The 27,055-nt window shown below is 38.9% G+C and overlaps 1 protein-coding gene across 1 annotated transcript in view; it reads left to right on the top strand.

The window, feature by feature from the left end:
* Nucleotides 1-27,055, top strand: part of SYTL3 (synaptotagmin like 3) — a 34,299-nt gene that overhangs the window by 6,234 nt on the left and 1,010 nt on the right. Inside the window, exons 4-15 of the mRNA XM_074537673.1 lie at nt 3,603-3,667; nt 6,219-6,270; nt 7,680-7,752; nt 8,632-8,704; nt 12,041-12,165; nt 15,644-15,784; nt 18,494-18,672; nt 20,831-20,933; nt 23,062-23,229; nt 23,447-23,543; nt 24,779-24,887; nt 25,690-25,895. Coding sequence (XP_074393774.1) covers nt 3,603-3,667; nt 6,219-6,270; nt 7,680-7,752; nt 8,632-8,704; nt 12,041-12,165; nt 15,644-15,784; nt 18,494-18,672; nt 20,831-20,933; nt 23,062-23,229; nt 23,447-23,543; nt 24,779-24,887; nt 25,690-25,895 — 1,391 coding nt within the window. The remainder of the gene's footprint in view (nt 1-3,602; nt 3,668-6,218; nt 6,271-7,679; nt 7,753-8,631; nt 8,705-12,040; nt 12,166-15,643; nt 15,785-18,493; nt 18,673-20,830; nt 20,934-23,061; nt 23,230-23,446; nt 23,544-24,778; nt 24,888-25,689; nt 25,896-27,055) is intronic.

Raw genomic sequence — 27,055 nt, 5'->3', positions numbered from 1 at the left:
TGCAAGCCTTTTAGGTATTTTAATGACATCTTTGTAAGTAGCAATGCAGACAATTAAAAAAAAGAATCAGCACTCATATACACTGTACAATTTATTTTCATACCTAACCAACTCAGTATTGAACCAGTGCATCCTCACAACCTGCTGAAGGTGCTGTGCTTTGATGTAGTATAGCAAATTTCTTGATAACTTCCTCATCATTTTCTGCCTCTTACCACTGGAGCAAGAAATCTGATTGACAAATAATTTGGAGTCATGCTTTATGAAATTTCAAAGGGCAAAACCAATTAGTAACCTTACTAGGATTTATTCAAGTATAGTTAGAAATACGATTTTTTTTTTTACTTTGAATTAGTTGGTTTTTTTTCTTTTACTACACTACATTTTTGTATTTCAGGATTCAGGAAACAATCTCTTTTACTTTATTGGTGAAGTATTTTTTTTTAATATCACAGTATTCCCCTAGTCCATTCTATTAAATGCAATCTTTCTAAGCAAAATGGTTTAGAGATATTTTCCCATTTGATGAAAAATAATACATAGGTGAAGAATGATAGTTAGTGAAATTGTTCAAAAGCTCTGCAGGATGCTCAATATCCCTGTGGAAAGGGTGAGGATTTGGATGAACATCTACTTTATGCCACCACAAGATGAATCCACCACTCCACTCCCTCTGCAGGTGCCAAAATGAGATTAAAATAGAGGGAAAGACAAGGCAAAGTATTGGTCTCAAGTCAAATTTGTGGTAGTTTGAAGTAATTTTTTATAGTTTGGCAGAGAGTTGTAAACTATTGCAAACAAGATATTCTCTGAATCTTCAATTTATTTAGCAACTAATATGCAAAACAGGTAGTTCAGTTATATTTGTACTTGATACAAAATATTTACTAGATTTTGGTTTGTGTGTTTTGCTGTGTTTTAAGCTATATGCACTAAACTGAAAATTTGAAAGTTATCTTTCCATATCCTTGTCTAGATAACCCTCCCCACCTCCTCTTGCTTTAAATTAGTTTCTAGTTATTTGGTGGCCGCTGTGGAAATCCCCTGGAGAGTCCTTGGTTGTTAAGCTGCTTTGTGTAGTGCTGCACACCCCTAATTATTTAATTAGCTTGTCCAGATATTTAATGGTAAAACCAAGAAAACGTTATCTAGATTAATTAAAAGACCTTTTTACTTTTCCTTCAGGAAATTACCTTTTTTTTAAATCTTGCTAATACAGATGGATATGCCAGCTGTCATTGAATTTCTCTTTATGTGAAGAGAAAGTACATTTGGTCTTTAGTCATGATGTAAAATCAATTAAATTCAGACTTCTTCCATTGCCTTAAGTGAGCTTAACATCAAAACTGCAAATCTCAAGAAGGGTAGGGACTGCAGCAATGTGTTGGATGGTTCTCAGCCCCTTTAGTTTATCCTGGTGAGGGAAAATAGGATGGCAAAAAATGGTAAGAGCTAATTTCCAAGTCCCAAGTAACTGTAATTTTGGGTCTTGCTTATCACTAGAATAATTTTTTCCTGAACCAAACAGCAGCAGCAGCACAATGGAGGTTCTCCCCTAGATTCTGGGGTCATGTTTGCAAGGAATGTGCTTAAACACCTCAGTGAAAGAGCATGTAGGGACAGGCAAATTTTGTATTTCTTACAAAATAAGAAATTTTGAAAAACTTGTGAACTGAAAAAGTTTGTATCTTTCAACTGGAAGTGAATGGAGTTGGTATAGCACGTTGGTTTTTTTTTTTAAAGGAATCCTATATTCTAGGAGTCTAGAAAGATGTTTGTTTTGGAGGCGTTTGCTGACAAAAGGTCTTTATTAGCTTTGTTTTCGTACTTTTGGTCATACCTTAACTCAATACATTCTTTATCAAAAAAAAAAAAAAAATTTCAATCTGTGTGTGGTCTAATTATCATAGAATGGTCTGGGTTGGAAAGAACCTTAAAGATCATCTGGGTTCCACCCACGCTGCCAAGGGCAAAGACACTTTTCTCTAAGACCAGAGCCCCAGCCAGCCTGGCCTTGAACACTTCCAAGGAAGGCATGTCTGGAACTTCTGTGAGTGGATTCAATTGTCGTGTGGATCTGTGCAGAAGTGGAGATTAAACTCTGGAACATAACCAAAGAGCGATGGGAATAATATAAAGGGGGGCCTGGGGTTGAATGGAAGTCAGGGCACTACCAATGCAAAGCCCTTGAAGATAGAAATTTCAGATATTTATTAATTAATAGATCTCCATCCAAATGAGGAAGTATCTTGTCTCATCTTGTCTCTCAAGTATCTCTGAAAATTAAACCTAATTTTCAGACTCATGTGTGTTCAGTTATGCACAAAGGTCTATGGTTAGGTATGGAAATTAATTGTACACTCTAGCTGGGTGCAGATTTTTTTTTTTTAATCTGCATTGCTGCTTACAATGTCATTAAAATGCCCAAGAGGCTTTAAAATCAAGTGACAGAACCAAAAGTATCCTACCTATAGTTTGTTTTGACACAGAATGAGGTGAGGTGAAATGGCAGACCCAGAGGTTTTGTTGCCTTGCCCATTTGTGGCTATCACTTTAGCTCTCATATTTAGAGATTTTGCTTTCTTAAGAGAAGGTAAGCCCTACATGAATTTAAAGTTTGCATGCTATTGCCAGTGTCAAGCAATTTTGGCAGAGGGAATGGTAATAAAGTGATTAATTTTATAGAAAGAATCATCAACTGGGTAGACAAAAAGTTTAGCAGTGCCTGCACTGAGGAAATCTTTGTGGTGAGACTCCATCTTATAGTAAGCATCACAAAATTGGCAAGAAAGGGAGATATTATATATGCCCTAAAAATTAGTAAGACATTTAGATGACAATTTGGAACCTGAAGGATCCAGAGAATCCTATCCTCAGTTCAATTTTTTTTTTGTCTTTTTAATAAATGGGTGAGTTTAAGTCGCGGACTTCAGGAAGAGTAATATTTGTTGAAAATCTGATTGTGACTGAGCTGTTTAATCTGATATAATCTTGTACTTGCTAATCATTACTTTTCTGTTCCTGCGACCCTGGTGCCTTTGTAAGACATTGATGTAACTGATGGTAGTCTCCAGAAAATGGAGAGATGGGCCATGAAGCCCCAGTGCTGCCAGGGCTGTGGAGCTCAGTGCTCCCTGGTAGCCATCCTGAGTTCTGCTAGGGACCATGTCCTCTACCATGGACATTCCTGACTTCTCAGACGAGGCTGCAGCTGTAAGCAGCCAGCTCCCCACTCAGCACAAGTGCCTGGGCTGCTTTGCGGGTTGGTTGTGCAGACTGGAGTCACCCAGGGCTCTCCTGCCTTCAGAGCAATGGCCAGAGCAGGGTGTATCGCTTTCCACGGCCAGTCCTACACTGCAGAAAGGAAAACAAGCCCTCAAACAAAACCCCCTCCAAAGCCAAAACAAATGTCCCCAAAGGATTCTTGCCCTCCATGTTGTTTTCAGACCCACTGCAAAACCAGTCAATAGGTTGAGTAGTCATGAAATCTTAGTTTTACAGTAAGATTAATAAAGGATGCTGGATTGTTACATGGTAACTGAACATTTAAAGAAATGCATTTGCAAACATTTTGATTCTAATCTCTTTTGATTGTTTTCCAGAGATGTGAAAGTGAAGGCTGGTGAATGGTTCTTTGAGGAACGAGCAAAGAAATATCCAGGTGAAGGTAATCACTGGAACAGATCATAAACTGCTATGTAATGTGTAGTTGTCATCTAAGTTAAACACAGAATGTAGTCTGACACTGTATCCAGTGTTTCTTCCATGCAGTCCATCTGCCCGTGCAGTAAATAAAACATGAACACAAATTAGCAGAATGCATTTAAAAGTATAACTTATTTTGTTGGAGTAATAAAAAGAAGAATATTGCTGGCCATATTTGAATTAAATTTGAATTCATGAGTGTGTAAGACTTCTAAGAAATACAATGATGTGAAATTAATATTGAAATGTTATAATGTAAAGGAAGAAAATGATCTTGCGTTCATCATTTGTCAAAGTTTAAACTTCAGGTTCTTTCACTGAGGAAATTCTAAAGTTTAGAATGTATAGCTATACATGTATAGCTATAAATCCATGTATAGCTATAAATCAGGAGAGAACTAAACACTATTTTGTTACCTTCAGCCAGCTGGCTGTGCCATTGCCTTTTGCTGGGTCTTTTCAGAGCCATTTAAAGTACAAAATTCTAAAAGAAATTATAGAGGATGTGGATGGAATGCTCTATTGAGAATGTTTTGCCCACAAAGGAGCTGTTAGTGTTAGTTTTCACCTACAATTACTAGCAAGGTGGAGAAGATTTGTTTTCTCTTTCCCTTGAAGTGCCGCTTCCTGTAGGCATCTACTGAGTTTTGTCCTTGACTGAAGTTAAATGATACAGTTTCACTTCCAGTATCTGCATCTATGTTTGAGAGTAGTTGGTAAAAAGGAAAGAGCCAGGCCTTAAACCTCTATTGGGAAGCTTGAATAGGAAGAATTTTATAAATGGAAGAGCATAATCAGGCAAATTTTGGCTGGTAGGTGTTTGTGAAAGGCAGCAGGCAGCATATTAAGCAACTAAACTAAAGTTTAATTTCCTGTTAAAGTTTTGTTTTCCTGTTAAAACAATTCGTTTAAAATTTGAAAGATTTCACTAAAGTCCCTTCCAGCTAACACAATTTTTGATTTTAAAGTGTTAGTTGACTGATCTTTTTAAAGAACAATTTCATCCAATAACCACTGACAATAATTTCCCCTCATTCTTTTCAACAAGTATGAAGCTGGTAGTTTTATCAATCTCTATTAATAATATATTATTATTGGAAAATGTTGTTCTTGGATATCGAATCTCATAGTGCAAGTTACTGACAGTCTCTTTTTCCAGCAAAATAAATCAGCTCTCACTTTGAATTATGAAGGCTTTGTGGGTTCTAGAAGCATTTTGCTTAGTTGGTCTAATGGTAATGCTGTTGACGTCACAAAGATCTAAGGATATACAGAAGATAAACCTGCAGGGAGAAATATGTTTTGTTTAGTTCCTTTGATTAGACCAACTGATATATTTAAAGGAGTTTAAAAAGTGACAAATTTTGAAACACAGCAGCCTTTATGCAATCTTCAATCCTGGAGGGACAGTGCCCTCTTTTGGTTTGAAAATATAACTGAAGTAATTGCTAGAAGGGAAGTTGAACTGAAAAAAAAAAAAAAATTATAGTGAAGTTTTCTCATGTTGTATAGTGTAAAAAAAAAATAAATACATTCTTATGCTTTTTAATAATGTTTTTGTATCTTCTACCTAAAGAATGAGATTAACATTTTCATTAAAGTGGTAGATTACTTTTCATGACCAATCGATTTAAAATCTAAGATAGCAAATGTTATTTTTCAATAAGAGAGAATTCTGGGGTTCTGATTGAAAATTCTAACATCCTTGAGCTGTAAGGTCTAACAGCTATTACTTTCATGTAGGTAATCTTTTAATTAATGACAGTAAAACATGGATCACATGTTGCTTACTGTATCAGGAATTACTAGTGCTTAAAGTCACTCCAGATAATTTCAGTTCACCATTTGTTATATTTGTGATGCCCCAGGAACAAACAACAGTTTTATGAGCCTTCATTGTTGATGCCTGATGGAGCTCTTGCTCCTTGGTGTCTCCACATCCTGTGGCTGCTCAGCTCAGGGATTGCCATGGTTGCTGTTTCCCTGCAGGGATGCTCTTAGCAAAGGCTCTCGCTCATGTTTGTGAGCTAGTCAAGCATTTTCGTCATTGCTCCGATCTCTAGTAGGAAGAGTGAGAAAAATTTTCATGAGGTGCAAGAGTTGACCGTGTGCCTGTTCTTGTAGACGTTTTCAAGCATCCCTTAGTGTTTGAGTTTTGTGGCTGAAGTGTGCTTTAGCACAGTGGGCCCATGCACTGCCTGCCTCCTGGACCCTGGGAGGCTGACAGCCCTTGGAAACCTAAGAATGGGCATGTTGGCATCTCTGTGTGATTGTCCTTAGCATCTGTGAAGAGTTATCTGTGTGTCACCTGCACCAGGCGAGGGTGGAATCATGGTACAGTGTCAGACTTGTGCGTTGCTTGGCGTATGAGCTGATACATTCGTGGGGAATTGACTTCATTCCTGACTTGTGTAAGGCCAGTTCCTGAAAGGCACTGGTTTTAAAAAGTGTTATACAGGCACAAGTAACTGATGTTGCTACTAAATGATCTGGGTTTTTTTCCTCCTTCATAGGCAGACACGAAACAGTTGGTGCAAAGCTCTTGGAATCTTACCAGAATCTGAGGTAAGACTCCTAAAAGGACAAACAGTCCTGGGACACGGCAAATTTGTATGGCGGATATATTTTGTTATAAACCAACCAGTAGTTTGTATTCCTTTATTATGAAAAAGAATCAGTACTTTTGGAGTTCAAATGATAAAAGCATAGAAAAATTTTCACTTTTAGCTGTCAGCAATCCACAGAATATGTCTCACATACAACAGAGAGTAAGTATCGTGTTTGGAGTTATAGTGTCTTCCTTGAAATGAAGGGATGTGCATTATCTTTGTTTTATCTGCTTATATTTTTTGCTTAACTATTTATACAATTATCTGTTAAATTTGCCAAATGCTTCTAAATTATTGTAGATGAAAGTTATTTTCTAGGTGTCATAACATCATCATTGTTTGTTCAGTGGGAGGTATTGCTGATATGATAGTTTTACAATATATGGTAGACAAGAAGTTAGACACTTCCACTTACCAAACTTAAAAAAAATTTAAAAATCTAGTTTCCAGTGAATAAATACTTTGACTGGAGGGCAATACATGACCATACTTAACTTACCAGTGATATATTATGAAGTAAGAGTCTGGTTATTATGTTATTAAAGGAGGCCTCTGCCTTAAAATAAACCAAACCAAAAACTACAGCACCAAACAGCCACAAAAGCAGCTACTACCAAAATCCAAACCAACCAAAAAAAATCCCCAAAAGGCCTGTGTAAAATAAGATATGAAGAGATAGTCTCAATTTATTATAATTGTCTGGCAGGGCACAGCTGCATAAGAAAGAGACTTATGCTCAGCTGGATAAGATCCTAACCAAGACTTTCTCCTACTTGGATGTGGTAAAAATTAAAAAAGAATGAAGAAGCAAGTTCACCAGCTACTTTAGGATCTGTGATTGTGCTGTGATAAGAGAATCAAGCAGATTTTTTTTTTCACAGACCAGGACTATTTACCACAGATGGAATGGCAGGAATGTTTAAAGGGTCTTTAACAGCTCTGAACCTAGGCAAGGAAGGATCCTTTTAGTATTGTAAATAAAGATGACTACATTTTGAAAACATCTCTGAACAAGATATGGGGTGCATTTCACAGCAATTGTGTTTTAGGATTCAGGACGCAGTCTGTGATACTCCCAGCCAAGTAGAAGTCTAGGGAGCTTATCCTAAATTTGATCTTCCTGATAGTTCTAATGTAAGAATTTTACCTGGAGCACCCCAGGATTGAGAAGGTAGAAAGGTAGTCCTAATTCCTAAAAACAGGCAATAAAGCTGTGCTGCAAGTCTGACAGACACAGGATGTTGACCCAGACCTTTATAGAGTGCTGGAAACATGGGTAATGAAGGTATTGTGCATGAACATGGTTTATTTATTCATCTGTTGGCATCATATATTAATTATTTCACTGTTTCTCTTAATGTCTAGTAAAATTTCTGTTGTACCTCCAACTCCACCTCCTTTCGCAGAATCACCAGCAGGAACCAGTGTGATGGGTAATGTATGTATCTGCAGAATATACACATAAGTGCATTCCTTAGGGTGTCATTCTTATGAAAAGGTTAGCCACAGAAATGTGGTAAATAACTGCTGCAACATCCCTCTGCAATATAAATGCAGCCTTTTGCTACTTGGTCATTATTTTTATGCTGCATGGGTACTGGGAGGGAAAGTTTAGAGGCTATGAGGGCTGTTTTCAATTATTTTTCAGTTTTTGAGGGAAGTGGTTAACCACTCTACTTGAGATTAGAATATTGCATCTGGTTATGGTGCCTCATCACAGGAAGACTGGACTGATTTCTGAGTTCCACTCTGACCTGAAGGATCCCATGTTCCTGTGACATTCAGTGGTCACATGTCACTTTCATTACTGAGTGAGAAACAGTGAATTTGATGGCTGCCTTTGCATTCCAGTTTCTAGTGGGCAGAATAGTAGAACATGGCTTCAAACTCACAGAAAATGCATGAAATTACTGTTTTGTTTAATTTTGGACTGGCTCCTCAGGCTCTGCCCTGGTTTTGAAGCCCATTGCAGTTCTGTAAGCATTCTTATGTACGTACCTGGAGTTTGATGAAAACTCTTTGTTCTGTAATAAATAAAAATATTAAATACCTTACCACAAATCAGTGATGTAATTAGCTGTATTTATGAACTTATGATGTGATCTTTCTGTGAGGACTTCTGCTTATATGTGAAAGAACTGAAAAGAGGACTTTCCATACATCAATGTATGTCCTCAGATATATTTGTCTACAGAAGTGAGCAAAAGGCTGCAGCTTTACCATCTGGTTGTTATGTAGTCTGTAGATATGTAATCATCGCAACTTTAAAATTACAAATATTTTGTGTTTTCTTACTCTTTGCATCTCCCATTTGCAGGAACTTGGAGAGTCTAAAAAGTTTAATAAATCTGTGGAAAACTTGTTTTTGTCTCTCACAACACATATAAAAAGTAAGTAGCTTTCACTGTCTTGTCATTCCAGGATAATGTAGTCAAATGTTTTGATGTTTTGGCCACAGTGTTGGCCAAGAAATTGCTATAAAAAGTCTATCAAGTAATGGCTGAAACTATTAATGCCAAGGTTGTGCCAACCTGAAAAATAATACAGGAAATCTAATTTTCCTTAAGTATTCTGCCAGTTGTTAAATAAACTGATTCTGTCAAACCAGAACACCTTTCTTGTAAAGATGTATAAAGACTGTGTAATTTTTCTTTTCATTTACCAGGTATTCATGTCCAGGATATTTAATTCATGTTAGAGTAATAACCAATTTCTGATCTTCATGTTATCTGGCCCCCAGCTGACCTGGTTAAAGAGTCTCTAATTTAACAGGAGTTTAATATTTTCATTCACTGACAGTATTCACGAGGACTTCCTTCCTGTTTCTCAGTCTAGTTGTGTGGAATTTTTCAGTGCACATTTCTAAGTGCTTTCCACTCTTGGCAGCTCCTGTTCCCTTCTGATGCTTTTGGTTCCTTTCATTCTCTTACACTGCCTGCTGTTCCTAGGGATGCAGACTGTGTGTGCACCTCTAAGGCTAAACTACACTGAGGACAGTCAGCCTTTGTGAAAAACAAATTAAAGGCATCAGTGACCAGAGGAAAACAACTTCTAAGTCTTAAGAAGATTACAGGGGCTTGCAAATTTGCATGGATTTGAACAAACTGTGGTATTTTCTTACTAGCTTCAACTTACACAACCCCACATGTGAGATTAGACCTGAACAAATCTGGCTTCAGTGCCTTTCTGCCTTTCCCCCTAACTGTTCTTTTAGTTCTTGTTTGGTCTTTCCTTCAGCCTTTCCTTTAGCCATCCTAAAGACCTATTCTCCTTGAACTATGCAAATTTAATGTTGTGTCTGTGAGAACACATGTTATAACTATACAGAGATGTGGTGATTTGCTCCTAAAGAGAAGCATACAGTGGTGTAAGATCCTGGAAACAATAATAGTTGCAGCATAGAACTGGATGCAAAGTAATTTATTCAGCTTTCTACTAGTTTGAAGCCTGGCCATATCCCAGAATTACTGGTAAAAACTGTTAGGATTGCAGCAAACTAATTTATTATTTCCCTGCTACCAAAAGGAAGGTCCTACTCTACTCGCATCTTTCTTTTCTCTCTGTTTCGAGCCTTATGCTGGTATAATTAGCATCTGGAACCCTCTGGAAATTGGTTTGTCTAGGTTAGTATTAACCTAGACAAAACACATAGGTACTTTTCTGCTGTTTTAGTGAGTTAAATGGGATCAAGGTAAGATATGTTGGAACATGTACAACAGACAGTGCTGGTCCATGTGATCAGGAGTCATATCAGGGATGGAGAAGAGCAGAGCAGGCATTCCAGAGGGAGATGGAAGCAAGTTGTTAGCTCAGTTCAGCTACAGGTGAAACCCCACTCAGGTGCTCTCATCCTCAGTTAATGTGGAGCAGTTTAATTTGGGAGAAAATAGCAGGCTGTTGCAACCATTGAAGTCAGTAGTTAAAAGAAGTGTTACAGAGAGAAAGACTTGGGTTTCTTGCTTTAAAAAAGCAGCTTTTTCAGACAGTATGGCTTCTCAATGAAACCTGGTACTGTGCTGATAAATGTTTTTGACCACGAAAGTCTAAAGTTAGTACTCTGTATCTTATCTAGATAAAAATATCCTGGTTTGCAGAGGTATTTAGTACACCCAGCTCTTGTGTGCTGCAGTAAATAAACCTGGAGAAGCTTGCTGTGCCTCTGACTCTCTCACTGGAGGCAGCGCATGCGTGTGTGCGTGTCTGAGCGCAGTGGGAACGAGGGATGGGCGTGTGCAGCACAAAGCTGCCACTGTGCATCTGCTCCTTTGTGCTGCTGCCTCCTGTTCCAGGGGCTTGGCAGCAAGAGGAGATCCTAATCCAATGGTGGCCTTTTGGTGAATGGAAAATGAATTACTAGTTGTAGCTTTATTTGCAGTGAAAAATTGCCCTTGGCACTAGAGAGAGTGTCAGTCTTAATGATATTTGGGTTGAGAAGCCAAAAGAGGAATAGATATGAAAACTGAACGTTTGTGTTTTCTCACACAATAACCTGTTCTATAACCTGTTCCTTGTAAGAGAGTGTGAGGGAAGGCTGGTGTTTCTGCCTCTTGCTGGTCAAGCTCCTCAGATTGTATCTATTCCATTAGAACTCTCAATTCCAGTCTCTTTTATGATCTCTGATTTCATTGTGTATGTTAAAAACCTGGTTTCGTTTACAGAGATGGCTTAATTGAGCCTGCCTTTGAATGGGTCACATGGTGCCTTAATGGTGTACACAGAGTACAGTAAACATCTGAGGACTGATTGCTGCTAAGAACAAAACTAACCCAGAGTGTCTTTAAAAATCACACTTGAGTGCCATTGTTTTTGAATACCATAATGTTGTATTGTCTGCTGTCTGAGGTTCCTCCACAGAGGTTCATGTTGTGAGAGAAGTGTTTATTTCTTCTGCATGAATTAAACATATGATAGCTATTTCATGTGCTACTTATAAATTTTTAATTCTTCATGAGAGTCTATCTGGGACTGACAACAAAGTATCTGCAGTTAAGCCTGCTCATATTCAACTTCAGAAGTCATGGATGAGTGCTGCCCTTCCCTTTAAGCAAAATTCTGAGTGTACACTAAGGAATAAGAAGTGAAAAGTGGGGCATCAGATGTTCAATCACCCTGTAGATTTATTTGCCAATAAACTAAGTGTAACTGAAGTGCTAATTCAGTGACATGCTTAAGTATGGACATAAGCCTATCCATATGAATAATGTTGTTGAAGTCAATGCAGGCTATTCAGGTTCTTAAAATATGTGGTTTGGGACCAGAGTATGTAACATCCTTCCTTTCGTCCACATTTTGGGATACGTTTCTAAATATTTTCCAATATGATCTTCTTTCTACTTCTCATTGTCATGTTGCTTTATACTGTTGTAATGATTTTGCTTTTATCCTGAACCAAACCAAACTGGTTTACAAATCAAACTATACATAGGAGCTGTAGTAGCTGCTTCTGAGAGGAAACTGTATTTGATGGCTCACCATTCCTTGCAGCAGCTATAATGATAGGCAGCAAGGAGTATAATTTCCAGTTGAAATAGCATGAAAGGTTTAGGCAGGCAAATATAATTATATACAATATGACAACCACTTGTCTTCCCAGCTGTTTCTTACCCTTAGGAGATCAATGCTAAAGGTACAGGATGACAGTTTGAAAGCTACAGAATTAGCCTATAAATCTATAGGATTGCTTGCAAAGTTTGTTATAGTGGCTTTTCTCTTTATTCTATCTTCAGAAATATCAAAGTCCCAGAATGATATGGCTGACAGATGTGTCCTAACCACAGATTATGGGAAGAATGTGGAAAGAAGAAAGCAAAGAAGGAGCCAGTCTGACACTGCAATCAACGTTACAAGCAGGGTATCCATGTTATTATACACAGTTTCTTACTATAACAGCTGTTTCAGGGTGAAATGCGTTTGTGAGAGCAATCATGTGCACAGTGGAATTTTTCTTTTATTTTATGAACAGGACATAGCTGATGTTCACTGACTGTGGTCAGAACTCTGATTCTTCACAAGGTTTTTCACAGATTCTGTACAACTGATGTCAGCCCAGAGTTGAAATGTTAACTGGGATTTTTAACAAGGAGGGGGAGGATGGTGAGGATGGGACGTTTTGCTCTCAGGTGCTCACAAATTCTCTTGAGGTTGGACTGATACCTGCTCTATGTGACTGTTAGACTGCTTGTCTTGTCTTCTTCCTGCCCCATTTGCTGCTGAACAGGACAAGCTGTGACCATCCCAGACCCATCCTGATATTTTCTGAGCATTTTTTAACTTGTCAGGGAGAAAGCATTGCTGTTAGTTGCTATGCAACCTCCCTTTTCCTTTTGCTTTGGTTACAGTCTCTAGCTTTCAATGTTTTCTTGAAGTTTGAGAAAAATCAGTCAAATGTTTTCCTATGAATTGTGCAGGCCTGAAGATGATCTCACATTTCTGTTTTAGAGTTACACTGAAGATTCTGTTTTGTACACTCTCAGCTCTCAAGTGACTGAACTTTGTCCATACTCATTTTTGCACATTGCGGTCACTTACTGAATTGCCTTGTTAGTCTGAGTGAGGTCAGTGTGGTTTGCTAAGTGCCTGATTTAGATGCTGAGAAAAGCCCTTGCTTTGGGCCAGATCTTGTGGCACACATTGCTCACAGCTCCCTTGTGCACTTTTTCATTTTCCTCAGAAGTGTTAGGTGCTGATAAATGGAAGAGACAGGATGTCAAATTGCATGGACTGGGCAGGTTGAATTGGCCCAACAGCATCTGAGAACTCTGTGAAATTAGTTCTGGTATTTGTATATACAAATAAATTATCAATAGAATTGGCAACAATTACTGGTTACCTGAGTGCTGCTTTCATTGTGTCAAGCCACACTTTGGTATTAGATTTATTCCACAGGCAGAGCACTGCCCCTCTAATGCATTGAAAAACATCACAGTTGGAGGCAATGTGAATTCAGGCTATGCTTCACTGCATGCTGATCACAATCAATCTGCCACATTTAAAAGATGGATATGGATTCTTTGGCTTAAGAAATTAATTAGTAGGGGAATTAAAATTATTTTTGTGGGTTTTTAATTGCCTGTTTAAAAATTTAGAATTTATGTCCACGATTTGCATTGCAGGTTTTGAAAAAAAGGTTTCAGTGTTTCTGTGCCAGAGTGCTATTTCTCTGAATCATTTGATCACTGGACTATATTTAAGCTAAAATTTTAGTTTTGTGAGAAGTAATGTTGATTTTTTTTTTTTAATTGTGAATGTCCTTCAGCTTTGTTTTCCTTTAGAAAGGGAGCTATGCCTTAAGTTATGGGACAGAACCTGTTTTAAATTACACTTGCCAAACAACTCATTATATTTATAAGAAAATATCATGTTGAAATCTTACTTGTTATGATTTCCACCCCAGAAAGAACTTTTGTTTTCAGAACATGAATCAGAAGAGTGGCTTTCCCCCTTGGAAACTGTTAAACTGTTTTTTTCTCTAAGGAGTGACTGTGAAGTTGTAACTGTAACCACAAGTTTGAATTTGCAGTGTTTAAAACTGGGGCATTTTTTAAGCCTCAAGGACACTATCTGTTTCTTAAGTTTGTTTTCTAAATTTGTGAGAGGAATCAAAGAGCTTGATTCCTTTGGATTAAAATTGAAAGAGATTATACTTAAACTCAGTATTAGTGAAAAAACCAAATCCAATGGCAAGAAGTACCAGCCGTTGTAAAATCTGGATTTTGAGGGCCTCTCATCTTTAGAATGCCTAAGTTTACTAAGGAAGTGCAGCTATCCCTGCCTCGCTGGGGAGCAAGCAGGCTGTGCCACGTTTGGGAGCTGTGTGTGGTGCATGGATAGCCGTAGGTTACCTCTCCTGTGGCAACAGCAGCAGACATGAGCTGGGCTGGGCTCTGTGACCTGCTGGAGTGTAGCACTGGTAGCTGAGTTGCTTTGTCAGCCTCTTCTGTTCTGTACTGCACAATAGCAAAGTCTTTCTGATCCAGGTAGAAACTAAAATTCAGTGTATTCGGCTTGTTTTGGTTAGCAAGTGAAAATCGCTTGTGTTTCAGGTTTTATAAAGCAGAAGACACTTTCTCTGCTAGGAAATACTATTTTGGGTTTACTTGGGGGTTTTTTGAGACTGTATTCTGAATGCATTTTCTGTCTGTTTCCCTCTCACAAGGTAACTTATTTCTTGCATCTGTTCTTAAGGCAGGGCACTTAATAGACATCACAATTTCTGTGTGCTATAGTAACAGCAGACTGGTTAAGATTTTGCACAACATATTTTTTTCAGAAGTAATCTCAATGAATTATCTCACCTCTTGTCCTCATTCTCTAGTGCTGTCTGCTGCTGTGCAGGAGGGATTCTTTCACATTTCCTGTTTCCTTTGTGCAAAAATGTCCTAATCCTTGCTATTGATTCAGTCATGCTATATTCTTTTTAGCTTCATTTTTTTAGTCTTTCAGGTAATCTGTTACACACCTTTTTAAAAAAAGTTATTTTCTTAGATCCTAACCATGTAAAATTTCTTACTTTGCTTTTTTCCTATCCATTGAGATGTCAACATACTTTTCATAGATTGTATTATCCCCAGGAAGTGGTGTGCCACAAACACCAATATTTTGAGCATATTTCCAGCCCTATGTATTTGTGTTTCAGCACTTCATTCTATTAGCTGTTGTTCTTGGCAACAGAGGTGGCTGAAGATAAATCTCAAGGAGTTTTGATTAATATATATAGATATATAACTCAGAAATTATCTGGATTTTCATGGGAAAATTGGAAATGTGAATGGACTTAGTCAAAGTAAAGTCAAGAACACCTTGGAAAATTAAACTTTTTCTATAAACAAAGAAAAGAGAACTTGTCAGTCTGTTTCTATTTTCAAATCTCTTTCAACTTGTGTTTATTCTTGCATAAGTAAATATGGGCATGTGTCATGCATATTGCAAAACACAGTTTTTAATTTCCTGGAGGCAAGATTATATTTTCTTCCAAAATTACTGTTTTGTTAAGGCTTAATAAGGACTTTTATTAATATATTGCTACTTTTGGTGTGTTATTAGTAGACTGCTGTTAGTAATTGCTAGTGATTGGTTTTGGCCCTTAGATTAGCTGGTGGTATGTTGATTTTTAAAAATTATTAATATAATGAGTGTACCACTAACTGGGTTGAGAGAGTTATAAATCAACATTTAAATTAAGTTGCTACATTATCTTTGAAGGTGTGCCACTTGCATGACCTTAATCGGAGTCAGTTGTAGATATTTACTGAGTTTTCTTCTGATAACATTCTTGAATCTGGACGTATTTCTTAAATTGAAAAAAAAATTACTTTCTGAATTTCTTACAGATGAAAAGTACACCCAGTCTGCAACAGCTCATCACTGGGGCCCAAAATGACAGTGAAACTCAGAGCAAAAGTAGTTGCAAGGAAGAAGACATAACAACCAGTCCCACGAGTGATACAGTTTTCTGTGATGGCAAAAAACATGTAAGTTAAAGGTGAAACCCAACAGAAGAGGTGTTTAAAGGGAACTGATAGAAAAGCTTGTGCAGAATGTTGGTGTATTTTGGATTATATCGCAAAATGAAGGAAGAATTGCCCTTGAGTTTGTATCTGATGAAAGACTGGTGCCTTTGGCACAGTCCTCATAGTAACACTGTGAACCTTTTGAAGCATGAGGCAAATTAATAATGGATAATTGATGGATATATCATCCACTGATAATGAATAATTGATAGAATAGCTTCTTCTGAATTTTGCAAATGCAGCTAATATTCTTCCCATTTGATTATTAGGACTGGGATTATGAATGTGGTACTTTGTCACCTGGTATCTGGCTTTTTCTCTTCAAGCTTCATTTACCAGAAGGGTTTTGTCAGTCTGCAAGAACTGTGATACTGGAAATGTCAGTGGAAATTCAAATGTCAGAATGCCAGTGAATGAAGAGGAAACTGACAGTGATGGAAGCCAGGGGAGCAGTTCACAGGCTTAGGGGATGACATTGAATCATCCTCTGTTGGATGGCATTTTGAATACTGCAAATGAGAGAGAAGGAAGCTGGTTATAAATGAATTCAGCACAGTGCTTTAAAGCCTCTGTGATTAACTGTGGAAACTAATTTCTATCTATTAGTGATGAGGTTAAGCAAGGTGAAGTATCCAAAGAATTCCTGACTGATCTTGTGAAGAAGGGAACTCAAATGACTTAGGGACTCACAGTTAAGCCAGGCTGCTCACTTGACAGAAGCAGAAACACACACAGGGATGTGGGTGCTCTCTTGTAGTTCATTGCACTGAGGAGTCTGAGGTGTTCAGCTGACAAATGGAAAACAGTTTTGTGTTACATTTGTGATTCTAATGACAGCCATTTGAGCTGAGCTGCAGAAAGTTCAGTCTTAAAACTGAAATATTTTCTGCTGTCTTATAAAGGTGGAGGTCAAAATCCATTAACTTTCTCTTTATGGGTAATTGTTGGATGTTGAAGGACACTCCATAAAAACATGTATCTTCTAGAACATCAGATGGCATTGCTCCCAGCCATGCCAGCAGAAGTACAATATGTTAAGTCGTTGCTAAATCCCTGCTCACTGAACCTAAAGTGGTGACTTCCACATAAAATGTGTGGGATACCTGATCAGGTGGGAGACATATGTAGTGATATTCAGTCCAAACATCATCAATCATAACACCTATCCAGCCTTCCTAAATAAAATAGGGTGTTCTGTGGAATACATATGAGGGACTTTCACAGAATTTTGTTTTGGAACATGTGAGCTTAGGACAAAACTGTTTGCATTCCATTGCCATAATAGATTTTGGTGGGAAATAAACATTTTCTGGTCTGGTGAATAAAAATATATTCAGGAATGAAAGTGCAGAGCTGAACAAAGCTGCAAGTTAGACTGATTACACTAATACGCTTCTTGTGAAGGGAGCAACATTATTTGTGACAAGCATCAGGTCAAAACAGTCTTTTGGCTTCCTCAGTAAGCACTCTGACCCTTCTTTTGACATGTGTGTGTTGCTTAGAGCTGAAAAGAGAGAGCAGATAGCCTATTAAACCTAATAAATCCCTTGGTGTGAAATGAGTATTTGGCATGCTGTACAAAGGAGGAAAAGCATCTCCACAGCAGGGAGATATGATCTTGCAAACACTGCTTTGCACTTGTAGCTGCTGGGTTGTGCAATGCAGAACTCCTTGGCCAACCAGTCCTGTGTGGGTTGGTGTTTATTTTCGGGGGGAGGAGTGATCTAACACAGATATCTTAGCAATCTAGGGCAGTGTTGCTGAGAAACTGATCACAACAGTGGTGCCTTTGTGACAAATGCTGCGTAAAAAGTTTCTAGGGCTCACCTTGAAGAATATCATTATAAATGAAGGAGATCAAACTGTTCTGAGTTGATAATTTGTTACAGTGAAGGCAATAGCACCCTAGAGTTACCCAAAGGATTGATCTCTTCCTGCTTTGCAGAGTCCTGCCTTCTGTCAATGCTAGATACAAGTGCTCTTTATATATGATCCATCCACACATATAAAGCATCCAACCCTTTGACCCAAAGGTGGAAGTAACTGAAAGGAGAATAAAGTGGCTGAGCTCAGTTGGGGAATATCTTTATGCACCTACAAGCAACAGCTGGAAGTATTCATGTTTTAATCTCTCCTGAATAGTCTGCAATACAGAATACATAATTTTTATATGGAATTGGGACATCTTATAAAGCATTTACTAGATGTACAGGCCACTTTGGTATTTCCTCTAGTGCATGGTAGAATCAAATGTCTTGGTAGTGTATCCTACTATGAGCAATGTATTAAAAGCAGTCTAATTCAATGGGGTTTTTTCATGTTTTTAGATTTAAGAGGGTTTTTTTACTCTCAGATACTTAGCCCATTTTTCTCATGGGAAGCAACATAGCAGTTTTATTCAGAAACAGTTTCTAGGTCCAGAAGTTACTTAAAGCATTTTCTCAGCCTAGGAAGTTTACTGAAGAGGGCAAAGCAGTAGAATTGCAGTTACAGTTGTGATTTTCAGGGATGTTATGGAAACAATGGAATGTTTTATACAGATTACTCTAAATTTCTTGATTTGCAGTAGCTTTACAGTGATATCTGTAAAAATATTGACTACTGAGGGAAATAAATGTTTTGTCCTGTTTGATCTGAAGCTGCTTTTACCAAGCATTTGTCTTTTTTTAGGGGAGCTTGTATAGCCTTAGTAGCACTTGCACTGAGTCTGGCAATTTTGGCAAGGCTAACATCACAGGAGAAATAGAGTTTGCCTTAAAATATGACTTCAAAGCTTGCATCTTGGAAATCTGCATCAAGGGATGCAAGAACCTGGCTTATGGAGAGGAGAAGAGGAAAAAGTGTAACCCGTAAGTATTTCTGTAGAGAAGAAGGAACAAAAGGAAAACATTCTGGTTTTTACAATACTGATGCATGTTCTGAGTGAAATGGATTGATAGATGATTGTATGCAGTACTGGCACCTTCTGAACATCCAATATACACACCAACCCTTTGTACAGATGCACACTGCAAGACAAAGAGGTTTCATACCCGTTCCCATTCCATTATGACCATTTTCTGCTAGGAATTCTCTTTCCCTGCCTGTGAGCAGGCAGCTGGGGATGTGTGTTGCTGGTGAGTACCTTTGGGCCTCAGGAATAGCTGTTCAGTTTTTAATTCCTAAGTTGTGGCTGAAACATGAGATGTCCTGTTTCTAATTCATCTGCTGACCCATTGTGGGTCACTGGGTGGTTGCTGTGCTGCTTGGGTGCTTCCATCTTCTCTGATACCATTTCTTCCATCTTCTGGAAACATTTCAGCTGCTACAACATATTTTTAAAATCTAAAGCTGTTTAATAATTATGCACCGTTGTAAGAGGAAGAAGTAGATATTTCTGTGCATAAAACATGCCATAGAAAATCTTGTTTGGATAATTAAGCTTTGGTGATTTCTCTGTTTATCACTAAAGAGTCCTCTCTGACCATGCAGTAACCACTGACAGAAAATCACCAGGTAGGGTTCCTGACTACCTGTTCTTGCCCCTGCTGTCTCACTGTGTTTGAGCATTTGAGGGCCCACATTGGAATTGTGGACTTGCAGTCACCTTCACCTAGAAGGAAGATGGATTTTGTGTAGATCTTGCAGAGAATATTCATAAAGACAAGCTTGGTGATGAGCAGTGCCTGGCTGGAGGAGCAGCCTGTGGAGAAGGGCTGTTTGGAGCACTTCAGAAGTGGGTCAAGGTTCTCTAAGTCCCCTGGTAGTTAAGCCAGGCAAACAGTTGCAGGAAGCATGAAGGGCACTGAGGGAAGTGCTGTGTAGTAAACATGTTCTCTATGGGTATATATTTATATACTTCTGTTGGTTTCCAGGCCAGATGAAAAAGTACAGCACACTTGCTTGCTGAAAAGCAGGCTTTTAACTGATGTTTAAAACCTTATTAATTATTTAGTTTATTTGCTTGTTTGAAGTCTGGCTGGCTATGTTTTAATTAAAATGATCTGGGCTCACAGAGCAAGAGGCTAAGTCTTTTAGTACCTGTATATTTTAAAAACTAGCTTTACCTATGGATCAATTTGGAAAAAACAGGGAGTATGTGTAAGTTCTGCATTGATGATATGAGATACAGCTGATTTTATTTGCCCAGTAAGTTAATCAAGAGGCTCTTTTAAAATTCATTTAAATCATAATATCTGAAATATGTTTAAGTACAGTTTAAAAATATTTTGTATTGTGTAAACAGCTGCTCCTTTCCCTGACAGGCTAGAAGCACTCTCTATTGCTGAAATTCTTTAGTTTTGAAGCCATAACACAAGTACAGGCCAGTGAACTGACATTAAGGGAAATATTTAAATATTAGCGTTCACTTGACCTACACTTGAGAAACTTTGGGTATGAGTCATTGCTGCTTGATATTGGTTCAGCTCAGCTTCCAGAAATTTTTTTGGCTGATTTTTCTTGAATCAATGTTAGGGCAATTCTGAGCCCTTGAGACAATCTCCCATTTTTGTTCTAGTGGCTGTTAAAATAATTAGCATTTGTAAGACCTGTAAGTTATTCTGTATTATTTACCTGATGTGAAGATGAGATTTTTCTTCATGAATGTTTGGGGGACAAGTTGCAGTGATTCTAAAGTTGATTGAGTTTTTTTTTTTTCTTTGAGCACATAATATGCTGTTTGTTTTCATCATAAAGCTGTCACTACAACTGACAAGGTGACTTCTTTAGGGGGCTGTTTTATCAGAAGCCAAGAGTATGACAACAGGATTCCTATTCAGATCTTAATCTCTCCCCAGCTATAATGGAATTGAAACTCATTAGCTGAATGGTACACAAAGATAGCTGAATATCCACAAGGATATTGAGAAAATATATAAATAATATTCTGCCATTTTATTGCTGGGGAACTTCCAAAGTCAGTAAAGTTGCTTAAGAATTAAGAAAATCTCCTCTCATCTAATTGGTTTTTTTCATTTGAACCTCCCTGCTCCTTCTGATCACTTTCCATGTATCTTTATCTCCAAGGTATGTGAAGGTTTATTTACTTCCTGATAAATCTCCTTGGAGTAAGAGGAAGACAGCTGTCAAAAAGAGCACAGTGGATCCAGAGTTTGATGAGACTTTGAAGGTATGGTTTGCAATCCCATGCTGCTAACTTGTGCATTTCCATGGTACGATCCTGCGTATTCTGAACTGACCTGATGGGACAAATTTAGGAATCACTGGAAATATTAAGTCTTAAAATTATGGTTTTTCAGTCTAAATAAGAGAGAGTTGCTTTTGGAGCTGCAACAGTAAATTGCAAACCATTAGAGAAGTCTGCCTTTGTCCAAGAAAGTACTTTTAGTGAATACCAGTATTGGTCTGATTTACCAAGTGGCAAAAGCAAAGTGTCTTCCATAGATGCTTTTTCTTGTACATTTAGAAACTGAGTGTATTGGAGAACAGTTGAAATTTTACACATATATTTTTTTCAAGTGATACCCCTTTGGTCAGTACCCCTGGAAGTGTCTCTCTACACTTAACTGTGTCCCAGCTGAAATCCACCATCTCTAAACAATGTCTCCTTCATTTTCCCTCTGCAGCTGATGCCAGGCTCTTTCTTTGTACTGTCTAATTTCAAACATTAATTATCCCAGTAGAGAAGAGTTGTTATGATTTCAACTCCTTAATGCCTTTTAGTATTGCTTCTTGCATCCTTGTTAGAATTGTGTATAGGAAACAGGAATCATTATTCTTACTTCCCAGACACCTCATTAAATACAAAGCTGAGTGCTGTCAGCCAGGAGAGCCTGCCTTAGTTTGGTTGTTCACAGCTTTCCCAGCTCCACTTCTCTACTCAGATCACTGTAAACCATTTTTTTTGTGTGTGTACGCTTTGGCAAGCTGCAGTAGGACATAAGATGATGAATTCTTCAGTAATATATTGTCTTGGAAGAGATATGACACAAAGTTAGTGGAGAGGCAAACTTGTGTTGCTTCTTGAACTACACAAAAGTTTCAGTGTTACCCCCAACTCTTGGTGTGAGTGAACATCAAGAATCAATAGTGAGTGAAACAAGCAAAATGTTTGTAAAGGCAATAGTTTAAGTTTGATGATAACATAAAAGGATTTTTGTAATGTATGTGGTTTTTATACTGCCCACCCAAAGCCTGTCTATAGGGTTTAAATTGGCAGAAAAAATGGCCAAAGTTGAAATTACTGGTCCTAATTTTATAGTAATTTTTCAATGCCAGTCATGCAGAAGTGATTAAGGAGAGTGAGAGCCATGCCTGAGCTGGCTGCATAAACTTTAAAGGAGTTTACTTGGAAATATTTAAAAATAGTTTAATTATTAGTTTATCCAGAGTATCAAAAATGGTCAAAAGTGCATAGCACTACTGCAGGTGAGCTCCATCATGACACTGACATCCAACTGGGTGGGATTCAGCTGCAGGTTAAGGCACCTGCATTTGGAGGTAGCTGCATGTGAGGGCTGTGTGAGTGCCCTTGGGAGTCACTGGAGCCCAGGGTGACTCAGGCTGATGAGCCACAGAGCCTACACCCAGCCTGTGATTCAGCAGCCTAAATATGGGCACTGATTTCCTTGCCTGTGCCATTGCCTCCAGCTTTCCATGCAGGTCACCTGTGGGCTGGGTTTGGCAGTCTCAGGGGTGTATTAGATACCCAGCAATGTCTCAAAGGGCTCTAACTATGTTTGGAGAGTGGATCAAGGCTTTCATTAGTCATCAGCTGAATTATTTTCTTCCCCTTGCTGACTGCATTAAGTAGATGTCCACTGACCAGAATGGGAATTTACAAGCTATCATTAGATGTCATATATATATATATATATATATATATATATATATGAAACATGCAAACAAAAAAACCCCAAAAAACCAAACCCAAGCAAACTGAAAACGCACAATCTCCAAGACGCCCCCGCCCCAAACCAAAAAAAAGAAGAAAAAAAAACAAACCCCAAAACCCCAGCAAAAATGGTCAAGAGTTCTGAATTTATAATCAAAAACTTTAGCAAGGCAGGTCAAGGTATTCCTGGAATGTTGTTTCCTATTTGAATGAGCATTTTCAGCATGTGTAATATATAGGTAGTTGGGTTTTTTTCAGGTTGCAAAGCACAGTCAGACAACATGGCTCTGTCTGCATCCAGAGGCCTTCAGTCATGCTGTGGCTGGGCTTCCTGGGAGCAGGTCATGAGCTTGGGCTGCATTCATGCTGTGCACTGCTCTATAAATGCTGTTTGTCTTTCTAGTACAAGATTGAGCACTCCCAGCTGAGAAGTCGGCAGCTTCAGATCTCTGTGTGGCATGCAGGAGCTCTCAAATACAGGGTGTTTTTGGGGGAAGTGGTGATTCCTCTGGCAGCATGGAATTTTGAGGAGGGCTCGATGCAGTTTGACCGGTACCCACTCAAACCCAAGGTGATTCCAAGTTTTTGTGCTTCATTGTACCTTAAGAACAAAATGTGGTGAAAGCTGTGAGAAAGATCAGCCTTATGAGATCATTGGGGAGAAGGTGCTGTCAACCCAGCCCATTAGCAAGATGTGCTGGAAACACAAATAAGCTGTGAGAAGGATGTGAGAATAAGCTGTGAGCATGATTGCAGTAATGCAGACTTCTGTGTGTCCCTTTCTTCAGCTTGAGAAGCCTGAAGATCTTGTCCAGTACAGCGCTGAACTCCTCGTGTCTGCAAGGCTGTCGGTACCAGCCCAGTATCAGAACCTCCAGTCTGAAGGTATAGAATGTTTTGGCATGCACAACTGCTTTACACTTGCTCTGTGATCCTAATGATTTAATTGCTCAAGATCCTAATTAACAGATCCTCTAATGATCTTAGAGGTCTTTTCCAACATAAATGATTCTGTGAATTCCTTGGCTAGAAAAGAATCCATCAATGAAGGATGGGCAAAGTGTCCATGTATGGGTTTTTTTAACAACTACAGCAAATGGTGCTTTGTGGTGTTTTATATCTTAGATTATTTAGAATCAAAAAAAATTCAAGCTTTTTATATTTGTTCTTTTTAATGCCAACAAAAGCTGTACATTATAATGGCAGCAGTGTTGCATCCAGCTGTTTTCCAAACTTGTGCCTGTCATGATGCTACCAGTAAAGGTTATTCTGAGGGTGAAACAGCAGTTCTGCTGTCCAAGGCAGAGACTGCCAATTTGGGAAAATTTGGAAGGGAAGTATCTGCATGGTTACCAGACCAGCAGCCTTGGCTTCCTCCAGTGGTCTCATCTTAGGGAGATTGTTTCACTTGAAAGGTGTTAGGTTCAAAATGTATAGTCAGGATTTAGTTTCTAGTAATGAAAACTTGTAAATACACTATTGCTGTAGTATGTCAGAGCAAGCACCTGCTGCTGGAGTGAAATAAACACTTTGGGAGGGAGGGATAGGAAAACCTCCTTTTGCTTACCTCCCTAGACCTCAGTGAGGTGTACAGTAGTGCTCTGTGTCAGGACCACATCAGCAGATAGGCACCAATGGGAATCTCTAATTAACTGGTTTGTTATTTTTGTTCCCTTTCCTTTCCAAATGACCCCAAAGTTACCAGCTCTGTATCTTCTGGTTTTCCTCCCTATGCAGGCCTGTGTTTTGGGTCTGCTCTGTGCCTTGAGCTGTGAGTGGAGCAGTACCACAGCATGGCTTTGGCTCTCTCCACTGCTTCTGACTGTTCCAGAGAAATGCTTCTGTGTGTACTGCCCTGTATTTGCTTTTCACAAACACAACAGAAAGCTTTGTCTTTGGAACAGGGATCGCAAAACAGCCTGCTGCTCACTGCTTGGTTTGCTTTGTGTGTGAATCATTCACTGTACAAACATTCAAATCTATGAAATGTTCCTAGTCCAGCCTTATGACTCCTTATCTCAGTAGTGCCACTTAGGCATTCCCCTGCTTACTTTTAGCAGCATCTTAAGCTATGAGCTGAGCTAACTGGCCATTTCATGTGATAAGTGCTCCTTTTTCAGGAAACAAAGACCAAGGAGTTCTCAACTGCCAGCTTCAGGTTATGACATTTGGGGCCAAGAACTTGCCCATGCTGAGATCTGCTGGAATGTTGAACTCCTTTGTTAAAGGGTATGTCTGAAACCTAGCACTTCAAATAGAGCCTGTCACATGTGTTCCATGCAAATGGACATATTAACATGTTTTCAGCAGGAGACTGGCATGGGAAAGTGGCATTGCCCACACTCTTAATTGGAGTTCCTGGAAATGGTGACACTTGGGTGTCTGCAGAGCAGCAGCAGTTTGCAGGGTAGTGATGGGAAAAAAGGTGCAAATAAAGAGGTTGTTGTCACAGTTTCACCTGTGCCTTTGCAAATTAAGTATTGCTCTGGATACATTGAGAACTTTTATCCTCTTCTTGACATTTCCAAGCAAAGGAGCTGAATTTTTCTTCAGTGTGCTGAGTAGCTTGTATGTGGGATTGTTTTACTTCCTTGCTGTCAGGCATCAGGTGCCACTGGAAGGACGATACTGGGGTAAACTTACGTCTCACAAAGCCATTTCACCTGTTGTGGCCCCCACCTTTGGTGAAATGGGTGGGCAAAAGTTTGGTTTGAGGCACTGCTGGGTAGCAGCACGCGGAGCAAAGACTCCTTCAGCAGTCACTGACAGCAGAGTCAAAGCAGACTGCAAGAGCCTATTTGCACCTGCACTAAAGGCTGTCAGGAAAAGGTGCAGCTCCTGAAATCAACCCAAGAGCACCTTTTATACCTTTCACTAAGGCTGAACTTTTTTGCTATTTAGGGCAAACCAACGAGCTCTAGTTAAGCCCTCTAACCTCTATTTGGTTATTAAAATGTTTTGTTTTCTGGTTGAGAAATCAGTATCCTTGCTGAACTTTTTTTTTTTTTTTTTTTTTTTGTGGGGGGGGAAGTTGTCTTATCCTTCCAGACCAAGCAGAGGTAAAGCAAAAGTCTCCTGTCCTGAAGAAAGAAGCCTGTCCACAGTGGAAACACTTGTTTGTCTTTGATGGTGTGACCCCAGCTCAGCTACAGCAATCATGTCTGCACCTGACTGTCTGGCACAAGTCAATTTTCAGCTCAAGTGATCAGTTCCTAGGAGGAGCCAAGCTTGGTGCAAGTAAGTTCTCTATCAGTGAAAGTTGAATGTAATTTGGGTAAAAGTTCATTTAGTTTACATCCCATTCAATAATAAATTACACTGTGCTATTTATTACCTGCTTTCACATGCCTACACATGCAATCCCAGCCTCTGTCCTAAGCAACTTTCAGTCTTGGGCTCTGATCATGCATGAATTGATACAGGTGCTTCTGTTCAGGTCTGTGCAGAAGACCAAGGTTGTCAGTGGAAATTTTCAGGAAAGCCATTTGTTAGCATGGTGATTTTTATGGGTCAGAGCCATGCTAAGACAAGCACAGAAATTGTGTGCTCTAACTCACACAGAGCTCTACACACTTTTTAAGACTTATTCCTTTAATTGTTTTCTATGACTTGGCTTACTTTAAATAACTTCCTATCAAAAGGAAGCAGGAGAGCTGATCATCCCATAGACTCCAACCTTGCTTATGTCTGTGCTTATTACTTTATATCCACAAATCAATCCAATCAATGAAATACTGGAGGTGACACTTACTCCAAAGGGGCTATTGGATGATGCTTGTCTAATCTAAGAGTGAGCTTTCCTTCTCAGGGCTGAGCAATGCTGAGAAACCCTCTGCTCACTAAGTAGGCTGTGTTCACTGGTAGCTGAGCAGGGAAGCATTGTCCCTTGAAGGCTGCTCAAAAGTTCTTCTCTCAGTGAGTTGAGTGCCCTGGGTTTCAGTATTTGAGAGGAGAGGGTCAAATGTTGTTTTGGTATCAGCATGCAGTTTACAGGAGTATTATCACTAGTGGTAGCTCAGTGTCATGCTGTTGTTTTGCATGAAGTTGTTTTGCTTATTCTTATCCAAAAGCCAGCATTTGCATTTCTGCTAGAGCAGGGGCTATCTGCTTGTAAGTGATCCAAGTCCTAAACATGGAATGAACTGAAGCAGGAGGCTTAGTGCCCTTCTGCTATTATGAGCATGCACACTTGCTCTTCTGCTTTTAGTCATACAGCCAAAAACTTTTTCTTTGCTGCAGGTTGCACTCTTCAGAAAGTGCTCCCAGTTTAACAGGAGGTAAATAATAGTTCAAAAGTATAAATCCCATTTATGGCAATTAGTGCCTCAGGAGCTACAGAACAGCTGAAATTACTGTAGAAGTGGGTGAAAGGGTTGGCCAGGAGTTGGGTAAGGCCA

The sequence above is a fragment of the Zonotrichia albicollis genome, chromosome 3 (genome assembly GCF_047830755.1).
Source record: "Zonotrichia albicollis isolate bZonAlb1 chromosome 3, bZonAlb1.hap1, whole genome shotgun sequence".
NCBI lineage: Eukaryota > Metazoa > Chordata > Aves > Passeriformes > Passerellidae > Zonotrichia > Zonotrichia albicollis.
The sequence above is the reverse complement of the archived record's forward strand: the minus strand, read 5'-3'. Positions and strand labels throughout refer to the sequence as shown.